The sequence below is a fragment of the Callithrix jacchus genome, chromosome 18 (assembly GCF_049354715.1).
Source record: "Callithrix jacchus isolate 240 chromosome 18, calJac240_pri, whole genome shotgun sequence".
In the NCBI taxonomy this organism is placed as follows: Eukaryota; Metazoa; Chordata; class Mammalia; order Primates; family Cebidae; genus Callithrix; species Callithrix jacchus.
Window position 1 is genome coordinate 30,783,594 of NC_133519.1, and position 19,959 is coordinate 30,803,552.

General features: G+C 38.2%; 1 protein-coding gene across 18 annotated transcripts in view; it reads right to left on the minus strand.

Moving 5' to 3' along the window:
- Positions 1 to 19,959, minus strand: part of DNM3 (dynamin 3) — a 551,570-nt gene that overhangs the window by 456,364 nt on the left and 75,247 nt on the right. For all 18 annotated transcript variants that reach the window (XR_013529537.1, XR_013529540.1, XR_013529536.1 and 15 more), the window contains exon 2: positions 5,770 to 5,843. Coding sequence is in view for 12 of the 18 variants with exons in the window: in XM_035280126.3 (XP_035136017.1) it covers positions 5,770 to 5,843 (74 nt within the window). In the remaining 6 variants the exon portion in view is untranslated. The remainder of the gene's footprint in view (positions 1 to 5,769; positions 5,844 to 19,959) is intronic.

The following is a 19,959-nucleotide window of genomic DNA, read 5'->3' on the forward strand; positions in this document are numbered from 1 at the left end:
ACCAAAAGCAATCACAACAAAAGCAAAAATTGACAAATGTGATCTAATTAAACTTAAGAGCTTCTGCAAAAGAAACAATTAACAGGATAAACAGACAACCCACAGAATGGGAGAAAATATTTGCAAACTATGAATATGAAAAAGGTCTAATATCTAGCATCTATAAGGAACTTAAACAAATTTACCAGAAAAAAAAAAACAACAACATTAAAAAGTAGGCAAAGAGGCCAGGCGCGGTGGCTCAGGCCTATAATCCCAGCACTTTGGGAGGCCAAAGCAGGTGGATCACAAGGTCAAGAGATCAAGACCATCCTGGTCAACAAGGTGAAACCCCGTCTCTACCAAAAATACAAAAATTAGCTGGGCATGGTGGTACATGCCTGTAGTCCCAGCTACTCGGGAGGCTGAGGCAGGAGAACTGCTTGAACCCAGGATGCAGAGGTTGCGGTGAGCCGAGATCGCGCCATTGCACTCCAGCCTGGGTAACAAGAGGGAAACTCAGTCTCAAAAAAAAAAAAAAAGTAGGCAAAGGACATAAACAGACACTTCTCAAAAGAAGACATACATATGCCCAACAGGCACATGAAAAAAATCTCGACACCATTAGAAAAATGCAAACCAATGAGATACTACCTCATACCAGTCAGAATGGCTATTATTAAAAAGTATAAAAAATAACAGATGCTGGCAAAGGTGTGGAGAAAAGGGAACACTTATACACTGTTGATAGGAGTGTAAGTAAGTTAGTTCAACCATTGTGGAAAGCAATATGGTGATTCCTCAAAAAGCTAAAAGTAGAACTGCTATTCAACTCACTAACTGTGCTACTGGATATATACCCAGAGGAATATAAATCATTCTGCCATAAAGATACACATGTGTGGATGTTCACTGCAGCACTATTCACAATAGCAAAGACATGAAATCTACCTAAATACCCATCAATGAGAGACTGAATAAAGAAAATGTGGTACATATACACCATGGAATATTATACAGCCTTTAAAAAGAACAAGATAATGTCTTGTGGGAACACAGAGGGAGGTGGAGGCTATATTGTCCTTAGCAAACTAACTCAGGAACAGAAAACCAAATGCTGCATTTTTTCACTTGTAAGTGGGAGCTAAATGATGATAACTTTTGAACACAAAGAAGGAAACAATAGACACTGAGGTCTACTTGAGGGTGGAGAGCAGGAAGAAGGAGAGGAACAGAAATGATAACCATTGAGTACTGGGCTTAAAACCTGGGTGATGAAATAATCTATAAAACAAACCCCTGTGACATAAGTTTATACATGTAACAAACCTTCGCATGCACCCCCAAACCTAAAACTTAAAAAAATACAACTGATTGTTGTGTCTTGATATTGTATCCTCAAATCTTGCTAACATTGTTTAGTAGTTCTAATAGTTTTTAGTGGACTCTAAGTTTTTCTACATATGTGATCACATCATCTTCAAATAGAGATAATTTTACATCTTCTTTTCCAAGGTAGATGCTTTTTATTTCTTTCTTCCTCCAGGTGTCCTGGTTAGAACCTACAGTACAGTGTTGAACGGTAGTGACAGGAGCAGACATCCTTGTATTATTACTGATTTTAGACAGAAAGCATACAGTCTTTCACCATTAAGTATGACATTAGCTATGTGTTTGTCACATATGCCCTTTATCAAATTGAGGAAGTTCCCCTTTATTTACTAAAAGTTTTATCATGAGTGCATGTTGGATTTTGTCAAATACATTTTCTGAATCTATTGAGGTAATCCTGTAATTTTTTTCATTCCACTGATATGATTTTCAGATGTTAAACCAATCTTACATTCCTGGGATAAAACAAGCTGATTCTAAAATTCCTACTGAATTTCAAGGGACCCAGGATAGACAAAACAATCCTGAAAAAGAATGAAGTAGAAGGACTCAAAATTCTAATTTTGAAACTCACTACAAAGCAAGGGTAATTAAGAGAATATGCTATTGGCACAAGGACGTCAGTCGAATAGAACTGAGTCCAAAAATAAACCTATATATCTATGGTTAACAGACTTTGAACAAAGGTGCCAAGATCCTACAGTGAAGAAAGAATAGTCTTTTCAACAAACTGTGCTGGGACTACTGGATATCCACAGGCAGAAAATGAAGTTGGACACCTACTGCATAAAATAATTAACTCAAAATGGATCAGAGCACAAACAAATGGAAAAACATCCCATGCTTATAACTGAAATAATCAATATAGTTAAAATGACTATACTTCCCAAAGGAATCTACAGATTCTATGCAATTCCTAACAAATTACCAAAATCATCTTTCACAGAATTAGGGGAAAAAATGCTAAAACTCATAGGGAACCCAAAGAGAGCCCAAACAGCCAAAGCAATCCTAAGCAAAAAGAACAAAACCAGAGGCATCACATTACCCAACTTCAAACTACACTATACTGAACTATACAAGTCCATAGTAACCAAAACATTATGGTACTTGTATAAAAATAGACATATAGATCAATGTAAGAGAACAGATAACTCAAAAGTAAAGCCACATACTTTGAACCAACCATCTTCCACAAAGTCAACAAAAACAATGAGGAAATAACATCCTATTCAATAAATGGTGCTGGGAAAACTGCCTAACCATATGCAGAAGAATATAACTGGACCCTTATCTCTCACCATATACAAAAATTAATTCACGATGAATTAAAAACTTAAATGTAAGACCTCAAACTATAAAAATTCTAGAAGAAAACCTAGGAAAAACTTCTCCAGACATCCCTTCAAAAAGAATTTCTCACTAAGACCCCAAAAAGCAAATGCAACAAAAACAAAAGTAGACAAATGGGACTTAAATAAACTAAAGACATTATGCACTGAAAAGAAATTATCAACAGAGTAAACAGACAATCTACAGGATGGGAGTAAATTTTTGCAAACTACGCATCCAATAACGGACTAATATCCACAATCTACATGGACTTTAAACAAATCAACAAGAAAAAAACAATAATCCCATTAAAAAGTAAGCAAAGGACAGGAACAGACACTTCTCAAAAGAAGACATAAAAGCAGCCAAGAAAAAAATGCTTAACATCATTAATCATCAGAGAAATACAGGTCAAAACTACAATGAGATATCATCTCACACCAGTCAGAATGGCTATTGATATGGTTAGGTTTTGTGTCCCACCCAAATCTCATCTGGAATTATAATCCCCATAATCTTCACAATCCCCACGTGTTGAGAGAGAGCAGGTGGAGGTAACTGAATCATGGGGGGCAATTTCCCCCATGCTGTTCTCACGATAGTGAGTTCTCATGAGATCTTAGAGTTTTATAAGGGGTTCTTCCCCCTTTGTTTGGCTCTTCTCCTTCCTGCCACGTTGTGAAGAAGGTGCCTTGTTTACCCTTTGCCTTCCACCATGACTGTGACTTTCCTGAGGGCTCCCCAGCCATGCTGAACTGTGAGTCGATTAAACCTTTATTTTATAAATTACCCAGTCTTGGGCAGTTCTTTAGAGCAGTATAAAAACAGACTAATAAAGCTGTTATTAAAAAGTCAAAAAACACCAGATGTTGGCAAGGCTGCAGAGAAAAGGGAACACTTATAAACTATTGCTGTGAATGTAAATTAGTTCAACCCTTACCCAATGGAAAAGAAATTATTATATCAAAAATATGCCTATACTTGTATGTTGACTGCAGCACTATTCACAATAACAAAACCCTGGAATCAACCTAAGCCCACCAACAGTTGACTGGATAAAGAAAATAGGATCAAGAATGAACTGCCATTCACAATTGCTACAAGGAGAATAAAATACCTAGGAATACAACTAACAAAGGATGTAAAGGACCTCTTCAAGGAGAACTACAAACCACTCTTCAAGGAAATAAGAAAGGATGCAGATGAGAAAACATTCCACGCTCATGGTTAGGAAGAACCAAATTGTGAAAATGGCCATACTGTCCAAAGTAATTTATGGATTCAACACTATCCCCATCAAGCTACCAAAGACCCTCTTCACAGAACTGGAAAAAAGCACCTTAAACTTCATATGGAACCAAAAGAGAGCCTGCATAGCCAAGACAATTCTAAGCAAAAAGAACAAAGCTGGAGGCATCACACTACCTGACTTCAAACTATACAACAAGGCTAAAGTAATCAAAACAGCATGGTACTGGTACCAAAACAGATATATAGACCAATGGAACAGAACAGAGGCCTCAGAGGCAACACCACACATCTACAACCATCTGATCTTTGACAAACCTGACAAAAACAAGCAATGGGGAAAGGATTCCCTGTTTAATAACAGGTGTTGGAATAACTGGCTAGCCATGTGCAGAAAGTACAAACTGGAGCCCTTTCTGACACCTTACACTAAAATTAACTCCAGATGGATTAAAGACTTAAACATAAGACCTAACACCATAAAACCCCTAGAAGAAAACCTAGGCAAAACCATTCAGGACATAGGCACAAGCAAGGACTTCAGGATTAAAACACCAAAAGCATCAGCAACAAAAGCCAAAATAGACAAATGGGATCTAATTAAACTCCAGAGCTTCTGCACAGCAAAAGAAACAATCATTAGAGTGAACCGGCAACCAACAGAATTGGAAAATATTTTTGCAATATACCCATCTGCAAATAGCCAAAGGGCTAATATCCAAAATATAAAAAGAACTAAAACAATTTACAAGAAAAAAACAAACAAACCCATTCAAAAGTGGGTGAAGGACATGAACAGACACTTTTCAAAAGAAGACATATATGAGGCCAACAAACATGAAAAAATGCTTATCATCACTGGTCATTAGAGAAATGCAAATCAAAACCACATTGAGATACCATCTCATGCCAGTTAGAATGGCGATCATTAAAAAATCAGGAGATGATGTGGAGAAATAGGAACACTTTTACACTGCTGGTCGGGGTGTAAATTAGTTCAACTATTGTGGAAGACAGTGTGGCAATTCCTCAAGGACCTAGAAATAGAAATTCCATTTGACCCAGCAATCCCATTACTGGGTATATATCCAAAGCATTATAAATCGTTCTATTATAAAGACACATGTACATGTATGTTCATTGCAGCACTGTTTACAATAGCAAAGACCTGGAACCAACCCAAATGCCCACTGATGATAGACTGGACAAGGAAAATGTGGCACATATACACCATGGAATACTACGCAGCCATAAAAAACAATGACTTTGTGTCCTTTGTAGGGACATAGATGAACCTGGAAACCATCATTCTCAGCAAACTGACACAAGAACAGAAAAACAAACACTGCATTTTCTCACTCATAGGTGGGTGTTGAACAATAACAACTCATGGACACAGGGAGAGGAGCATCACACACTGGGGTCTGTTGCTGGGGAATAGGGGAGGAACAGTGGAGGGATATGGAGATTGGGGAGAGATAACAGAGGAAGAAATGCCAGATATAGGTGACAGGAGGATGGAGGCAGCAAAGCACACTGCCATGTATGTACCTATGCAACAATCCTGCATATTTTGCACATGTACCCCAGAACCTAAAGTGCAATGAAATGTAAATATATACATGAAAATATCCCCTTTAATGTAATCAAAGAAATTAAAAGAGCAATGAAGAAGGCAGCCTTCTGAAGAGAAATGTGGGCAGCTGCCCACAGTGGGGTAATCACAAAAACATTTCTATTGGTACAACCCAACACCTATGAAGGCAACAGGTGCCACAGGATGTGCTCATCCATGTGATAAACATCTTCATTCATTACCTGCTTTAGAAGTAACAAGCTGCAGCACAAGAGGTCGTCTTGTTACAATGCCCGACCCTCGGGGGAGAAAGTCCCTAAAAAAGTAGGAAACATAGATTAAGGCATTAAGGAATTCTGATCACCTATACATTTATAAACCAATTTCCACAGTAATTCTCCTAATTCTCAACCTTTCAATGTATCAATTATCCAAAAACAGATAGGCCCATCTTAATAAAAGAAGCATTTTCAAAGTTAAAAACAGAAGGGGGAGGACCTTATGTTATATAGAAATCCATGTACATTGTCATAATGACCTCATTGGACTATATTATTCACTCATCAGGCTGAAATTGATAAAAGTTTACACTTACTTTCTGTGTATTAGCAATTATTTTTGATTTTCAGAGAATCAGCATTAAAAAAAAATTGATACTGAAATTAATTCTTAAACTCTTTTTGATGATTAAAAAAAAACCAGTATTCTCTTTGGCCTCAAGAACAATATTAGCACTATCATATACTGACCATTACTAAAAGCACATTAGATTGCATCTTCTAAATACACTGACTTTTTTTTCCAATAAAAGGGCACATAAGACCAGGCATAGTGGTCCACACCTGCAATCCCAGCACTCTGGGAGGCCGAGGCTGGTGAATCGCTTGAGCCCAGGAGTTCGAGACCAGCCTGAGAAACATAGCAAAACCCAACTCTACAAAAAAATACAAAAATTAGCTAGGTGGGTGTGGCGGTGTGGGCCTCTAGTCCCAGCTACTCGGAAGGCTGAGGTGAGAGAATCACTTGAGCCTGGGAGGCGGAGTTGCAGTGAGCCAAGATTGCACCACTGCACTCCAGCCTGTGTAACAGAGTGAGACTCTTGTCTAAAAAAAAAAGAACACATAAAAAGTGGGATTAAGTAAAAATAAATATTTTGTCTGTAGAAATTAACAGTAGAAAATAAACACTGCAATTTGAGTTTTGTTCTTACCCCATTTGTTCTTTTTCCTGAGGTTTTGATAAAGAACATATTAAATGGCAGATTAATACACACTAAGCCAATAAAGCTACAGCAAAGAAAGTACCATATAAACTTACATCTGCAAGGCCACATAAATTATTGCTGATTCTGCAATGCCAAACATTCATAAACATACCTCTATCACAGTTTTTAAACACATTTAGAATGTCTTGCAACTTTTAGAGGAATTATCACAGAATTCCATTCAAAATAAACTTTTCGCTCAACAGTAGTGTTTCTCAAAATGTGGTTCCAGGCCCACCCCAAAGTGTTATAATCACAGACACACAGGACCCCTCCTGAAGCTACAGATTCATCAAATTCAGTGGAAGGCATGCAGCATTTGTACTCTTAACAAGTTCCCAGAAGTGTCTGATGCTCACCAAGGTTTGAAAACCACTGGCTTCAAGTCAGGATATGTTACTCAACAATTCAGTGGGCAATAATGGCATGTGGCATACTATGAGTATGCTAGAAAATTTGGCAGAACAGGGATTCAACACAGATGGGATTTCAATAAACAGCAGCTTATAAAATAGGCAAAGGACAGTGAGAATGCTCCAAAACCCAAGCAGTTAGCTGCACTGATAATTTGGAATGGAGAGCCAAAAAGATAGAATCAAGCAAAATTTCCCCTACCACAACTAATTTATTTGGCGAGTACTAGTATGTTCTGACAGAGGAAATAATAATGAACAACCTTAAGTTAATGATTTTTCTCATTGATTCCAAGGGCCAAAGTTCATTTAGAATGTCTGTGTATCTGACTACAACAGAAAATAGTGCAATTACAGATTTGTATGTGCTTTGGAAAACGCCATCTGAAGTAAACAGCATCATTCATTCAGCAAAAAAATTCATCGAGAAACTAAAAGTGCTAGGGACATGCTGTGGCAATGCACTCATGCTGGGTAGATGCCAGGAATCTGGACTCTAACAGGAACAAAACATACTCATAAAAACCATTAGAGAAGGGAAGATAAACTACACTGGAGTTCAGAAAACAGAAAGACCAATACTGTCCTTATAATGATGTTTGGAATATATTAAAATACATATAACTAAATATACTTTCAATATTCTTCATGTGCTATATTAGAATAACTGCAGTTTAGATGACTTCAACAATCATTTTAAATGTAATCAAAACAAACAAAGCATCTACTTTGTTTTGTTTGTTTTGTTTTTAACCAAAAAGGAAGTGGTTAATTTGAGAATTAAAATGAATGGAGGGAGGGAAAAAAAGCAAAACTCCAGAGTAAAGAGATGGAGGGCATCTGTTTGAGCCATGAGGACCATGAGTGAAATTTTAGGATGTATAAAATGCCATGGAAAAATGATGAATTGCCTGGATAATATCATTTAACAAGTCAATAAAATATTTTCTTCAAGAAAAAAAGGCAAAGAAGAAAGGACAGAGAGAAGAAAGAAGAAAAAAGAAAAGTTTAGTCACTTTATATCTTCATGCTGAGACCTGATTCAATTTATGCTTATGACCATATATTTATGTATGTAGATTTAGTAATAATCCCTGTGAACATTGTCAAAGCAAAATACAAGATATGCAACATTATAAATAGCCAATAATTATACATTGACTAAAAATCCACAGATACATCTAACATTTTTCTCTAAATTGTTTTATTAAGCAAACAGAACTTTGCATTAAGACTAATAAATAGATTCCAGTATCCATCCCCCTTCTTATTAACTCACGGTTACTAGTTCCCTTCATGGCTCTCACCAGCCTTACCTCTGACAGATAAATTCTCACCAAAAGCCAAAAATTTTGATAACCAAATTTTTCTATTTGGAACAGTCTCTTCTGCTTCACGGACATCTCTGAAATATAACAAAGTGCTAAAGAGAAGTTTCCCTCTTCTGAAAAGTGAGCAGCTAATCTAGCCTTCCTAAAGACATGACTCCTTCTGATGGCCTAACAAAATGAAAACCATATGCCCAACACACTCTTGCTGTGTGAGCCAACGAGATGGGTCCTCGAATAAGAAACACAGAACCTTGCTTTGAATATCAGCTCTGCCAATGAATGGGCAAAATTCCCTCCAGACCCGTTTCTTTTACTACTAAACTGAGATAATCCTAACTATGGCCCAAGTTGTATGGATCAAATGAAATGCAACATATGGCAACAATTTTAAAAGCCCCTGGAAAAATGTTACTATTTTTTTTGCTATTAAACACCCACAGTATGTTTTCCCTGATAATGTTGTATTCACTTACCTTCAAAAACTAAGTCCCTACATGTAATATTTCAACATTTTGCTAATGGAATTTGGAAATAGGAGCCAGAGACCCCACTTGAACTATCTCTCCTCTTGGTGTTGACTACCTGCAAGGGTGTGGAAAGCCCTTATGCCTGCCTTCAGCAACAGGAAACCAACTGACACAAACACTATTGAATAATTCATTAGCCACCGAGCACGATCATCCACTTGAACGGTATCATCTTCTGTGCAATAGGATTTCTCCTGTAAACATATTTTATGGGAAAACCATAAGCTTTTTTTTTTTTTTTGAGACAGAGTTTTCGCTCTTGTTACCCAGGCTGGAGTGCAATGGCGCGATCTCGGCTCACCGCAACCTCCGCCTCCTGGGTTCAAGCAATTCTCCCGCCTCAGCCTCTCAAGTAGCTGGGACTACAGGCACGCGCCAACATGCCCAGCTAATATTTTTTGTATTTTTAGCAGAGACGGGGTTTCACCATGTTGACCAGGGTGGTCTTGATCTCTTGACCTTGTGATCCACCCGCCTTGGCCTCCCAAAGTGCTGGGATTATAGGCGTGAGCCACCGGACCCGGCCACTGTAAGCATGTTTTATGGGAAAACAGTTTTTTAATTAATGCTGGAAAAATAATGACTATCCCTTTAGTATTGCTTTGGATTTAAGACCACATATTTTAAAATTTATTTTCTAATAAATCTACATAAAAAATATGTATGTGCCATTTTTCCTGTAAAATGTACCTTCAAAGAGTAACCTGAAGACTCAGTGTTATTAAATTGATTCTGTTATATTGCCCAAATGCCTTATTTGTGGTTGAACTGTACAGATTTTTAGTCCGGGAGAGTACTTTCCTCTGGATGCCACAAGACAGCTACAAATCAAATGCCTTTCTTCTCTCTCAACCCATCTCAATAAAGCTTTATTCTGCAGTGTTAACAGCTGGTCTTCAGGCATTAAGTCAATGCTCTTTCACGGCTTCCTGACTCCTAGACAAGAAATGGAATACAATTCCCACACTATGGTCTAAGAACCACCTTGATTACATTTCTTATTGGCTCTTCCAGTAATTTAGTTACCAGGAAATATAGTTATTGTTCCATCAGGAAAAGAATGACCTTTGGAAGCCTGAAATAGGAGAGCACACTAGCTGTAGCAACAAAACTAAAAAAAAAAAAAAAACCCTGGCAGCAAATAAAGTAACTACAGAGATGGTTTCTTCAATACAGATGTAAATGATTGTTAACCAGATAATCTATACAGTAAATAAATGTTTAACATCTACCCTTAACTGAAGATGGGAGGCATAACTCATAGTTTTCTAGAAGTTGATTCATGGGGCCAATTTATTCAAAAATAAACAAGCTTAGCATTGGAGGAGGACAACATGCAAATAACCCTAATAAGCACAACAGGTACGATGCTTAAGATCCACACAAGGTACAGTGTCAACACACAGCAAAGAAGATCTGGCCTATTTGGAGGAGCTGCCAGAAACAATATCTAAGAAGAAATTTTATATTGCGGTTCAGGGGTGCCCTCAGTTCCCCTGAGAGGACGTTTCTCCAGGTTCTTGGTCTATTGCCCTCTCAAGAATGAGAGAGGAGACCACAGTGCAGTGCACTTGGAAGTAAATGCCACATTCAAAAGTGTTTGTAGAAAGTGATTTATTTAAAGCAGAGAGAGAAAAAGGAGAAGGAGAAAGAAACAGCTAAGTCTCACACTGAGTGAGAGAAAGAAAAGCCACTGTCACACTGAGTGAGAAGGGTTCCCAGAGTGGGGAAACCAGAGAAGGAAACCTCCCCACACATTGAGTGAGAGAATCCAGAAAGATGGAATCCAGGAAAGGAAAGCAGCTTTCACATTGAGTGGAAGGAAATAGAGAGAAACAGAAGGGGAGAGAGAGAGAGAGAGAGAGAGAGAGAGAGAGAGAGAGAGAGATATGTGGGATCCCAGAGGGTAAATCCAGGAGGGGAAAGAGAGCTCCCACTATGTGGGAGGGGATCCAAACATGGAAACCAAAGGGGTGTGGAAGAAAAGGACTTTTAACCTAGGAAGAACCCCCACCTTCTCTAAGAACCTGGACCAATGAAAGGAGTTCCTTTAAACTTCCACTGGGGTGACTGACTCTTAGTTTCTTCCTGAGCCATTGAAATTTAAACATAAACTGTTAAATTTACCTGATGAAGATGAATGGGAAAGGGAGAAAATATGCCACTGGGAAGTTCTTGCCCTAGAAACTACGCCCCCTCATGGACCTGGAAAGAGAACACGTTCTCTCAGAAACATAAGGTAGGAGGCATTACATAGAGAATCAGAATGTTCAAAGACATGAAAGACCAGAGTAGCACAAGACATTACAGAACTGTAAACATTAAAGAGAGATCAGAATGAGATAGAAGAGTCTAGAGAAGAGAGAAGAGTCTAGAGAAGGAAGCCAGAACAGACCTCAGAGGTCTTTACTGATAGTTTGTGTTTGTCTATTTTCTGTGAGAACAGGAAGGCACTGTAGAGTTTTAAGTGGTCAGATTTACATTTCAGAATAATCACTGGGGATTATATGGAAAATGTTGAAAAAGAGAAAGATCAAAGACAGGATTATGAGTCACTAATCACTAGCCAGTCTAGGTCAATCAGAAAGAAGATAATAAAGGTCAAGTCCAAGGCAGTAACGGTAGAGATGGAGAGATGACAAATGGCAGGATTTAACGATGGTTTTGATGTGGAATCTCCTTCTCATGGCCCTCCTTCTGATGAATCTCCTTCTGATGTAGTGATATGGAAGAGTTAGGACAAATGTCACATTTCTGGTTTTGGTAGCTGGTCGAACAATGGTATCACTAACAAGGACAGGAAATAAAGGAAGATCTGATTATAAGTGATATTTATATAGTGCTTACCATGTGCCAGCACCAATCTGATTGTTTTATATACATTAACTTGTTTGATCTCATAACACCCTATGAGGTAGGTACTATTGTTATTCTTACTTCACAGATGAGAAAACTGAGGCACAAAAAAGCCAGATAATTTGCACAGGGTCACAAAGCTAGTAAGTGACATATGGGACTCAAATCTAGGGAGTCTAACTCTTGCATTTGTGCTCTTGACATTTTTCTCCATGTTGTAAAAGAAATGGGGGACAATGAGCAGTCCATATTTGTACACATTGATCTTTACATGCCTGGGGAATATCCAGATTGAAACAACAAGTAGACACTTAGACTGGACAGCTGGCACTCAGAATAAAAGTCTTGTCTGGAGACCATAATTTGACAGTAAGTAACGGAGGAGGAAGTTGAAGCCAAAGAATAGATGAGTAGGAACAGTGTGGAAACAAGTGATTAATACGGACTCTCAGAAATACCAACATTTAATGGGTACCTGAAAGAAGTGGAACTGAGAGAATAGAAAGGGGCCACCAGAGAGGTAAGACAAACACTAGAACTCAAAAGTCACACTAACCTCTTAAACATCTCCACTAGGTGACTAGAACCAAACATCTCTACAACTCAATTCATTACAATCTATCCAAATATTTATCCTCCTTCATTCCTAATCATAATCTACATCATCAGCATCCATATACATCACCCCAAGCACCTGGGACTCATCCATCCTCCATCTACCGCTTTCCTCATGCTCCAACTTGGTCACCATGTCCTGCTGATTCTACTTTAATATCTCTTAAATTCACTCTCTCATCTATTTTGATTACCACTCCAACTGCCACCAACTCTCATTTAAACTGGTATCCTAATCTCACAACTAATTTCCCTGCATCTAATTTGAGCACCTTCCAATCCAACTTTAACAGTGACATAAGTTCCATCACATCATTTCCAGACTTTAACTCACTGAAAGACTCCGCATTATCTTTAGCATGAAATCCAAATCTTAGTATCACTCACAAAATACTTTATTTCTGAACACATCCCCAGTGAAACCCTACATCAGAGGCATAGAACTCCTTACAATCAATTTAACCTATTATTTCAACAAATGTGCATTATGTGTCTCCTACAAGCTAAAAGAAGCCTTAGACACTGGAGATAGAAGAGTAAACAAAGAAGAAATAAAGCCTTGTCCTCTAGTGGAAGTCTCTAGAGGACATCTGTGTGCATCTGTGCTCTCGGACTTGGTGTCCAGGCACATCCCTGTCCCCCTAGCCAGTTTCCCCTCAATCTTCAACACTCAGCTCCATGTCATCTTCTCTGGGAGTCTTCTTGAGATACCCTCCACTCCCACATGTCTCTACCTAAGCTCTCAACACATGTTTGTCTGTTCCCTCACCCCTGTGTGCTCCCTTGAGCCTCCTTCAGTGCCTAGACACTAAATCTTTTACACTTCCTACATACCCTTTCAAGAAGATTCAGCATTGCTCCTTAACATGGAGGGAAAACAATCCTATATCTAATTCAAAACTGGCAGACAGCTACAAGGCATTATATGAACAAAAAGAATAGGCAAGATGACTCTCAATTGACCTATAATTTGCTGGGGTCATTTAAATTAATATTTTTATTATGAAGATTTAAGATCCAAATGTATTCACCAAATTACAAAATACAGACTATTAGGTAGGCAAATATTATTGACTCTGTCTAAAGACATGGAATGGAATTTGAAGAAAATAAAAATTTTAAAGATCCAAAAATCAATATATTTAATTTTTTTTTCCTTCAAAACAGAGAAATCTCTTTTAAAACTTAATTTTCAAGTATTTATTATCATTTTTCAGACAGGCACAATGGCTCACATCTGTAATCCCAACACTTTGGGAGGCCAAGGAAGGAGGATCACTTGAGCACAGGAGTTCCAGACCAGCCTGAGCAACATAGCGAAACTCCTCTACAAAAAACTTTAAAAATTAGCTGGGCGTGGTGGCTTGAACCCGTAGTCTCAGCTACTCAGGAGCCTGAGGCAGGAGGATTGTTGTAGCGCAGGACGTCAAGGCTGCAGTGAGCCATATTCATGCAACTGCACTTTAGCCTGGGTGAGAGAGTGAGATCCTGTCTTTAAAAAAAAAAAAATTATGGTGCTGGGCATGGTGGCTCACGCCTGTAATCCCAGCACTTTGGGAGGCCGAGGTGGGTGGATCACGAGGTCAAGAGATCGAGACCATCCTGGTCAACATGGTGAAACCCTGTCTCTACTAAAAATACAAAAAATTAGCTGGGCATGGTGGCGCGTGCCTGTAATCCCAGCTACTCAGGAGGCTGAGGCAGGAGAATTGCCTGAACCCAGGAGGCGGAGGTTGCAGTGAGCCGAGATCGCGCCATTGCACTCCAGCCTGGGTAACAAGAGCGAAACTCCATCTCAAAAAAAAAAAAAAAAATTATGGGTACCAAAATAATCCCTATAGGACTACTATCTCACAATATTTCAATGTGCTAATCCAACAAAAAAAGAAACAAAAGAAAATGGAAAGAGGGAAAAGAAAGGAGATAGACAGATAAATCACACAAATACTGCCCACCCCCTGCTCTAAGAAGCACTGAGGTCAAGAATCCAATTCCACACCCTGAACACACTAGTGCTATTAAAATAGCTCTGTACTTTAGTGTCCAAATTCGGGAGCTTTGCCAACCATTACAATGCCATTTTAATTGCTAAAGGAAGTGATTTTACCAAATCTACAGATTTAATTGAAAATTTTCTACTGCAGCTCACTTTTTTCTCTAAATTATTGGCATATATTAAAAATATTAGTACTTACAGATTTGCAAAGAATCACATTTTGATGCTGTCAGCTACTCTATAATAGAAGTAAATACCATCATAACTTTATTTGAAAAGCATATTCACAAATTCAATTGCAGGAAACACAATGCTTTTACTTATTTTTTATTGACATCTTCAAGAATCCCAATATTTTCCTTTTATTCACAAAATTCAAAATTTCTAAACAATATATTTTCATTCAATGTAAATAATCAATAATTAATGGTTTCCCCTGAAACATTTAGAATGCAAAAGTTTCTGAGTCAGAGATCTATAAACTGAACAAAGAATGCAGTTCTCAGTTTAAAATACTAAGTGTTGTCCCACCAGGAAACATGTTCAAGAACTTAATGCCTTAGTATTTAATCCATTTTTTTTTTTTTTTTTTTTTTTTTTTGCTTATTCACTAAGTCAGTTTGTTCAAGAATTTAAAGCACCAGATGAAAAAGTCCTGGCATAAAATAAAGGCACTTAGCTTTCACTTTTTCCAAATCGCAGATCATATCTTACCCTGGTTGGCTGCCAGAAAAATGAATGGCAAAAAGCACGATTAAAAAGATCGTTGGTTGCCTACCTAATACCTATTTTCCCTTTGTTTAACAGAAACCTATTTGCTGGGAATAGCAATGTGCCCAACTTTAATAGACAAATCAGTCTGCCCCAGCCTCCTTTGCAAATGGGGCATCCACATGGCTAACTTCTAGCCAGCAAGATGTAATTAGAGGTTTTGAGTGACATCAGCATAGTTCCTGTGAAGGATCTGATTTAGTTAATGTGTACCTTTTACCCTTCCTCTTCTTTTGTCTCCCTGCAACAACCATCTTAATACCACAAGGCAATCTTGCAGATGGAAGCTATGTGCTAAGAATGGCAGATTATAAAAGGACAAAGAGCCTAGGATAGTGATGACATTATAGGTCACTGGAACCAGCCTTGTACTACCTAAGAAGGAGACAAAGAAAAAGAGAGAGACAGACAGACAATACTTTAAGCCAGTGTTTCCCAACCTCCTTTTCATTATGGTTCCCCTAATAAAACTTATTTGATTTTTTCCCCCATAAAATTTTCCCCTATTATGTTTAATATCATAGATATACTATATATTGGCATATGTACTATACGTACATCTGTGCTTTAAACATAAAAAGAGCAAGACTCTTTTTGTCCCCCAAGAACCAATTTCTGCCCCCTTAGGGAAAATATCACTCAAATTGAGAATATGTATTATAGATCAACAAAAAAATAAAACTCAGAATGCTAAATATTCAGTCCTGTTAGCCACCCCTTCCTGCAGAGTTTCTAAAAGAAATGCATGTGGAAAGGACAAACTGAGCTGGTTTAGCTTCAAACTTCAATGCATTACCTTTCTAACCCTGGAAACATGGGCTGGACCACATGGAATCCTCATGTGGCCAAGGTAAGAGGTAGCCCTAAGGCCTGGTACCAAAGAGGCTGAAAGGCCTCCCTTGCCCCTCTCCATGAGGCTCATACATGAATCTCAGACTTGACTTTGACACTGCATGACTGAGAAAGGTCCACCTGTAGAAGACAAACCAGCCAGTGAGAAGAAGCAACAGCAAGAGAACACTTACCTGATGACAAGGGCAGTTCTTGTCTGGGCAGCCCACTTCAACCCCTCCCCTACTAAGACTTCAGATAAAGAAATGGGACCCAATTACTGTCCTTGGTCCTGAATATACATTTCCAGCTCCTTGGCAGGAGGCTGGAAAAGAAGAGAATGGATAGGGTAGAAGTGATCTTCCCTAGCCAATAGTGTACTCTTTAGTTTTCACTATTTTAAGACGTTAGAGGTCAGGCATGGTGGCTCATGCCTGTAATCCTAGCACTTTGGGAGGCCAAGGCAGGTGGATCACGTGAGGTCAGGAGTTCGAGACCAGCTTGGCCAACATGGCAAAACCCCGTCTCTACTAAAAACACAAAAATTAGCCAGGCATAGTGGCACACAACTGTAATCCCAGCTACTCAGGAGGCTGAGGCAGGAGAATCACTTGAACCCAGGAGGCGGAGGTTGCAGTGAGCCGAGATTGTGCCACTGCAGTCCAGTCTGGGTGACAGAGCGAGACTTCATCTCAAAACACACACACACACACACACACACACACACACGTGTATACAACACACATACACACACACACATACGCACACGAAGATGTTGGGGGGGAAATGAGGTATTTAATTAGGTAGGTTGGTTTCTCCACTAAAACATAACAGAGCACCATGGTCACATCTTGTTTATTTAAAATGAATGGAATCAGATTTTCCAATTAACCAGGAAGGATTTAAGTGGCTTCTTGGATCCAGCTTCTCTCTAACTCTCTAGAAGCTGCATCCATGTTTCCCCCATACAAATTTTTTATTCCCCAAACAGCTGGCTCCCAAGTGATTTCACACTAATTTCACACTTCTATGTTGACCTTCAATCACAGAAGCTTTTGTGTAATGCCTCTTTCTTTACCCAACTCACTCTTAAAGACAGATGTTGTCACAGCCTCCTGTGGGAAGCATTTCCTGATATGCCAGCATATTTAGATGTCCCTCCTGTTTATTCCAAAAGTACCAGGAGCCCAAGTCACATCCTCTCCTATGTAAGTTCTCTTAGGACAGGACCATCTTGCTCATTTTTGTAAGGCACAGCCTTACAGGCACATAATAAGTAGTCAAATATATTAGCTGCTATTATCATTATCATCATTACTATTATTATTATCATTTTTAGTATTGGAAAGTTATTCTGGAACTCATTTATTAATTATTTACCTAAATTTGTTTCTGAAGCTAATATATCCCTGTATCAACAAGTAGTAATTATCTCTTGCTAGCCACAGATAAGCATGTAGCTTTAGGGTAGGCTATATCCAATTTGTCACATTGTTCAGTAGCTCCCCCTTACCTTCAGGAGACATGTCCCAAGACCCCCCAGTGGGTACCTAAAACCATATAGTACCTGACTCTACAATACTAACAAGCAGATAGTGTATACCATGTAGATATGCTAGACAAAGAGATAATTTACATCCCAGGTGGGACAAAGCAGAATGGTGAGAGATTTAACTAACTACTCAGAATGACATGCAATTTAAAACATAAATTATGTGTTTCTGGAATTTTCCATTTAGTCTTTTCAGACTGCAATTGACCATGGATAACTGAAACAGCAGAGTGCAAAACTTCAGATAAGGGAAGACTACTGTATCTAGATTTTAGGGTGGTATGAAAAGGAAAATAATATCAACATAAATACTTATAATGTTAACCTTTTCATCTGCTTCTTGGGAAGTCATCAGCTCCTAAAGATTTCATTCTCTGAGTGCTCTCACTATTCTGTCTTTGAGAAAAGGTTAATGCAAAACAAGGAATGAATGCTTAAATCAACAAAAGAGTCAACACACATTCCAACTGCAGTGTGCTAAATTCAAATACAGAATAAAATGAACCCCCTGGCATCCAGAGTATTCCACAAGCATGTGGCAAGTGTTATTTCTAGCCACTTAAAAGTACGAGTGAAAAGAGCTCAAACAGTTAGAAAAGAAAAGATCTCCGTTCCCATGAGGAAAGGCATTTATTAGCACTTAATGGCCCTCTTTCATTGCCTTTCCACTGACGCATCTCTAACTGTTCCAATTATAATTTCAAGTAACAAAACCAATACTGGTAAAAGTCTATGGCTGAGTGTGTGCATTTTGAAAAGAGGTCTTTGACAGCACAAACCACATGTAAAAATATATGACAACATGGGACCTGGGCAGGCAATATCATAATCAAAAAAGAAGTAGTAGGGAAAGAGCACTAGTCAAGAAACCAGCTTGGGTTTTAGCTGTAACCTCACCACATCATTTAATCTATAAGAGACTCAGTTTCTGCATCTTTAAAATATGAAGACTAAATAGTGTCTTCTGACATCTCTTCTAATTCTTCATAGAATCTGATTCCATCTCTGACTTTTTTTTTTTAATTTTAAGACAGAGTCTTGCTCTGTTGCCCAGGATAGTACAGTGGCACACTCTTGGCTCACTGCAACCTCTGCCTCCTGGGTTCAAGCAAGTCTCCCACCTCAGCCTCCCAAGTAGCTGGAATTACAGGAGTGTACCACCACACCCAGCTAATTTTTGTATTTTTAGTAAAGACAAGGTTTCACTATGTTGGCCAGTCTGGTCTTGAATTCCTGACCTCAAATGATCCACTCACTTCAGCCTCCCAAAGTGCTGAGATTACACACGTGAGCCACAATGCCCAGCCACCACCTCTGACTTTATAAATAATCATAAAGATTTCTGTTTTCACTTTCATAACTGGGACTGTTAGTATCCACTTTAAGCTCAGTGACAGCGAGGACTATGTCATTTATTTTCTTCCCACTACTACACATGGCACATAGCAGGTGTTCAAAAATAGTAGTTAAAGGGGAGAAAAAGGGAGAGGGAGGAAGAAGGCAGAAAGGCAGGAGGAAGGAAGATTGGAAGGAAGGTTAAGTAGAGAAGGAGGGAGGGACAGGCCAAATTTAATATGGCAATAGCATTACATGTAAGAGGACAATGGTAAAAGATAAGCTTCAAATATACACTTCCTACTTTTAAGAAAAATTATATTAGAAAATTTCAAATTTAGGGAACATTAGAGAATATTATAGAAATATCTATTAATATTTTCAGTGCTAAAAATTAAGATACTAATAAACAAATGTACAATAGCTATGTAGGGTTATATATTATTATTGTGATACTTTAAAACAATGAAGCATAAATTTTTTATTACTGAATATTTTTCTCCACTTTCAGTATCTCATAAAGATAGGAAAATAAGCACCAATCAATCAAAAATTAAAAAACTGAAATTTGGAAATTAGGGGGAAAGAAGATAAAAATCTCCTGATCCACTGGATGGAAAAAACCACTTCTAACACAAGAGTTCTACCACTAGCATATAATACTAACAAAATAAGCACTTATAATTCTGTAATTTATATTTATGCAACCTAATCTATATTACTTTTGTTAATCTGAGGAATATGCAAAATGCACTAATAGTTACATGCCAGTAACACAAAAATATAAGTGACTTTTCTGTCATCACTCTTTGCAGTGTATGTTTTCAAGAAGTTAATGAAAAAAATTATATACTATCTCCTGAATTAATGGAATTTGAAGCACAGTAGCCCAGTATTTTTAAACTATAGGTTGTAAACAATAAATGAGTTGTGAAATAAAT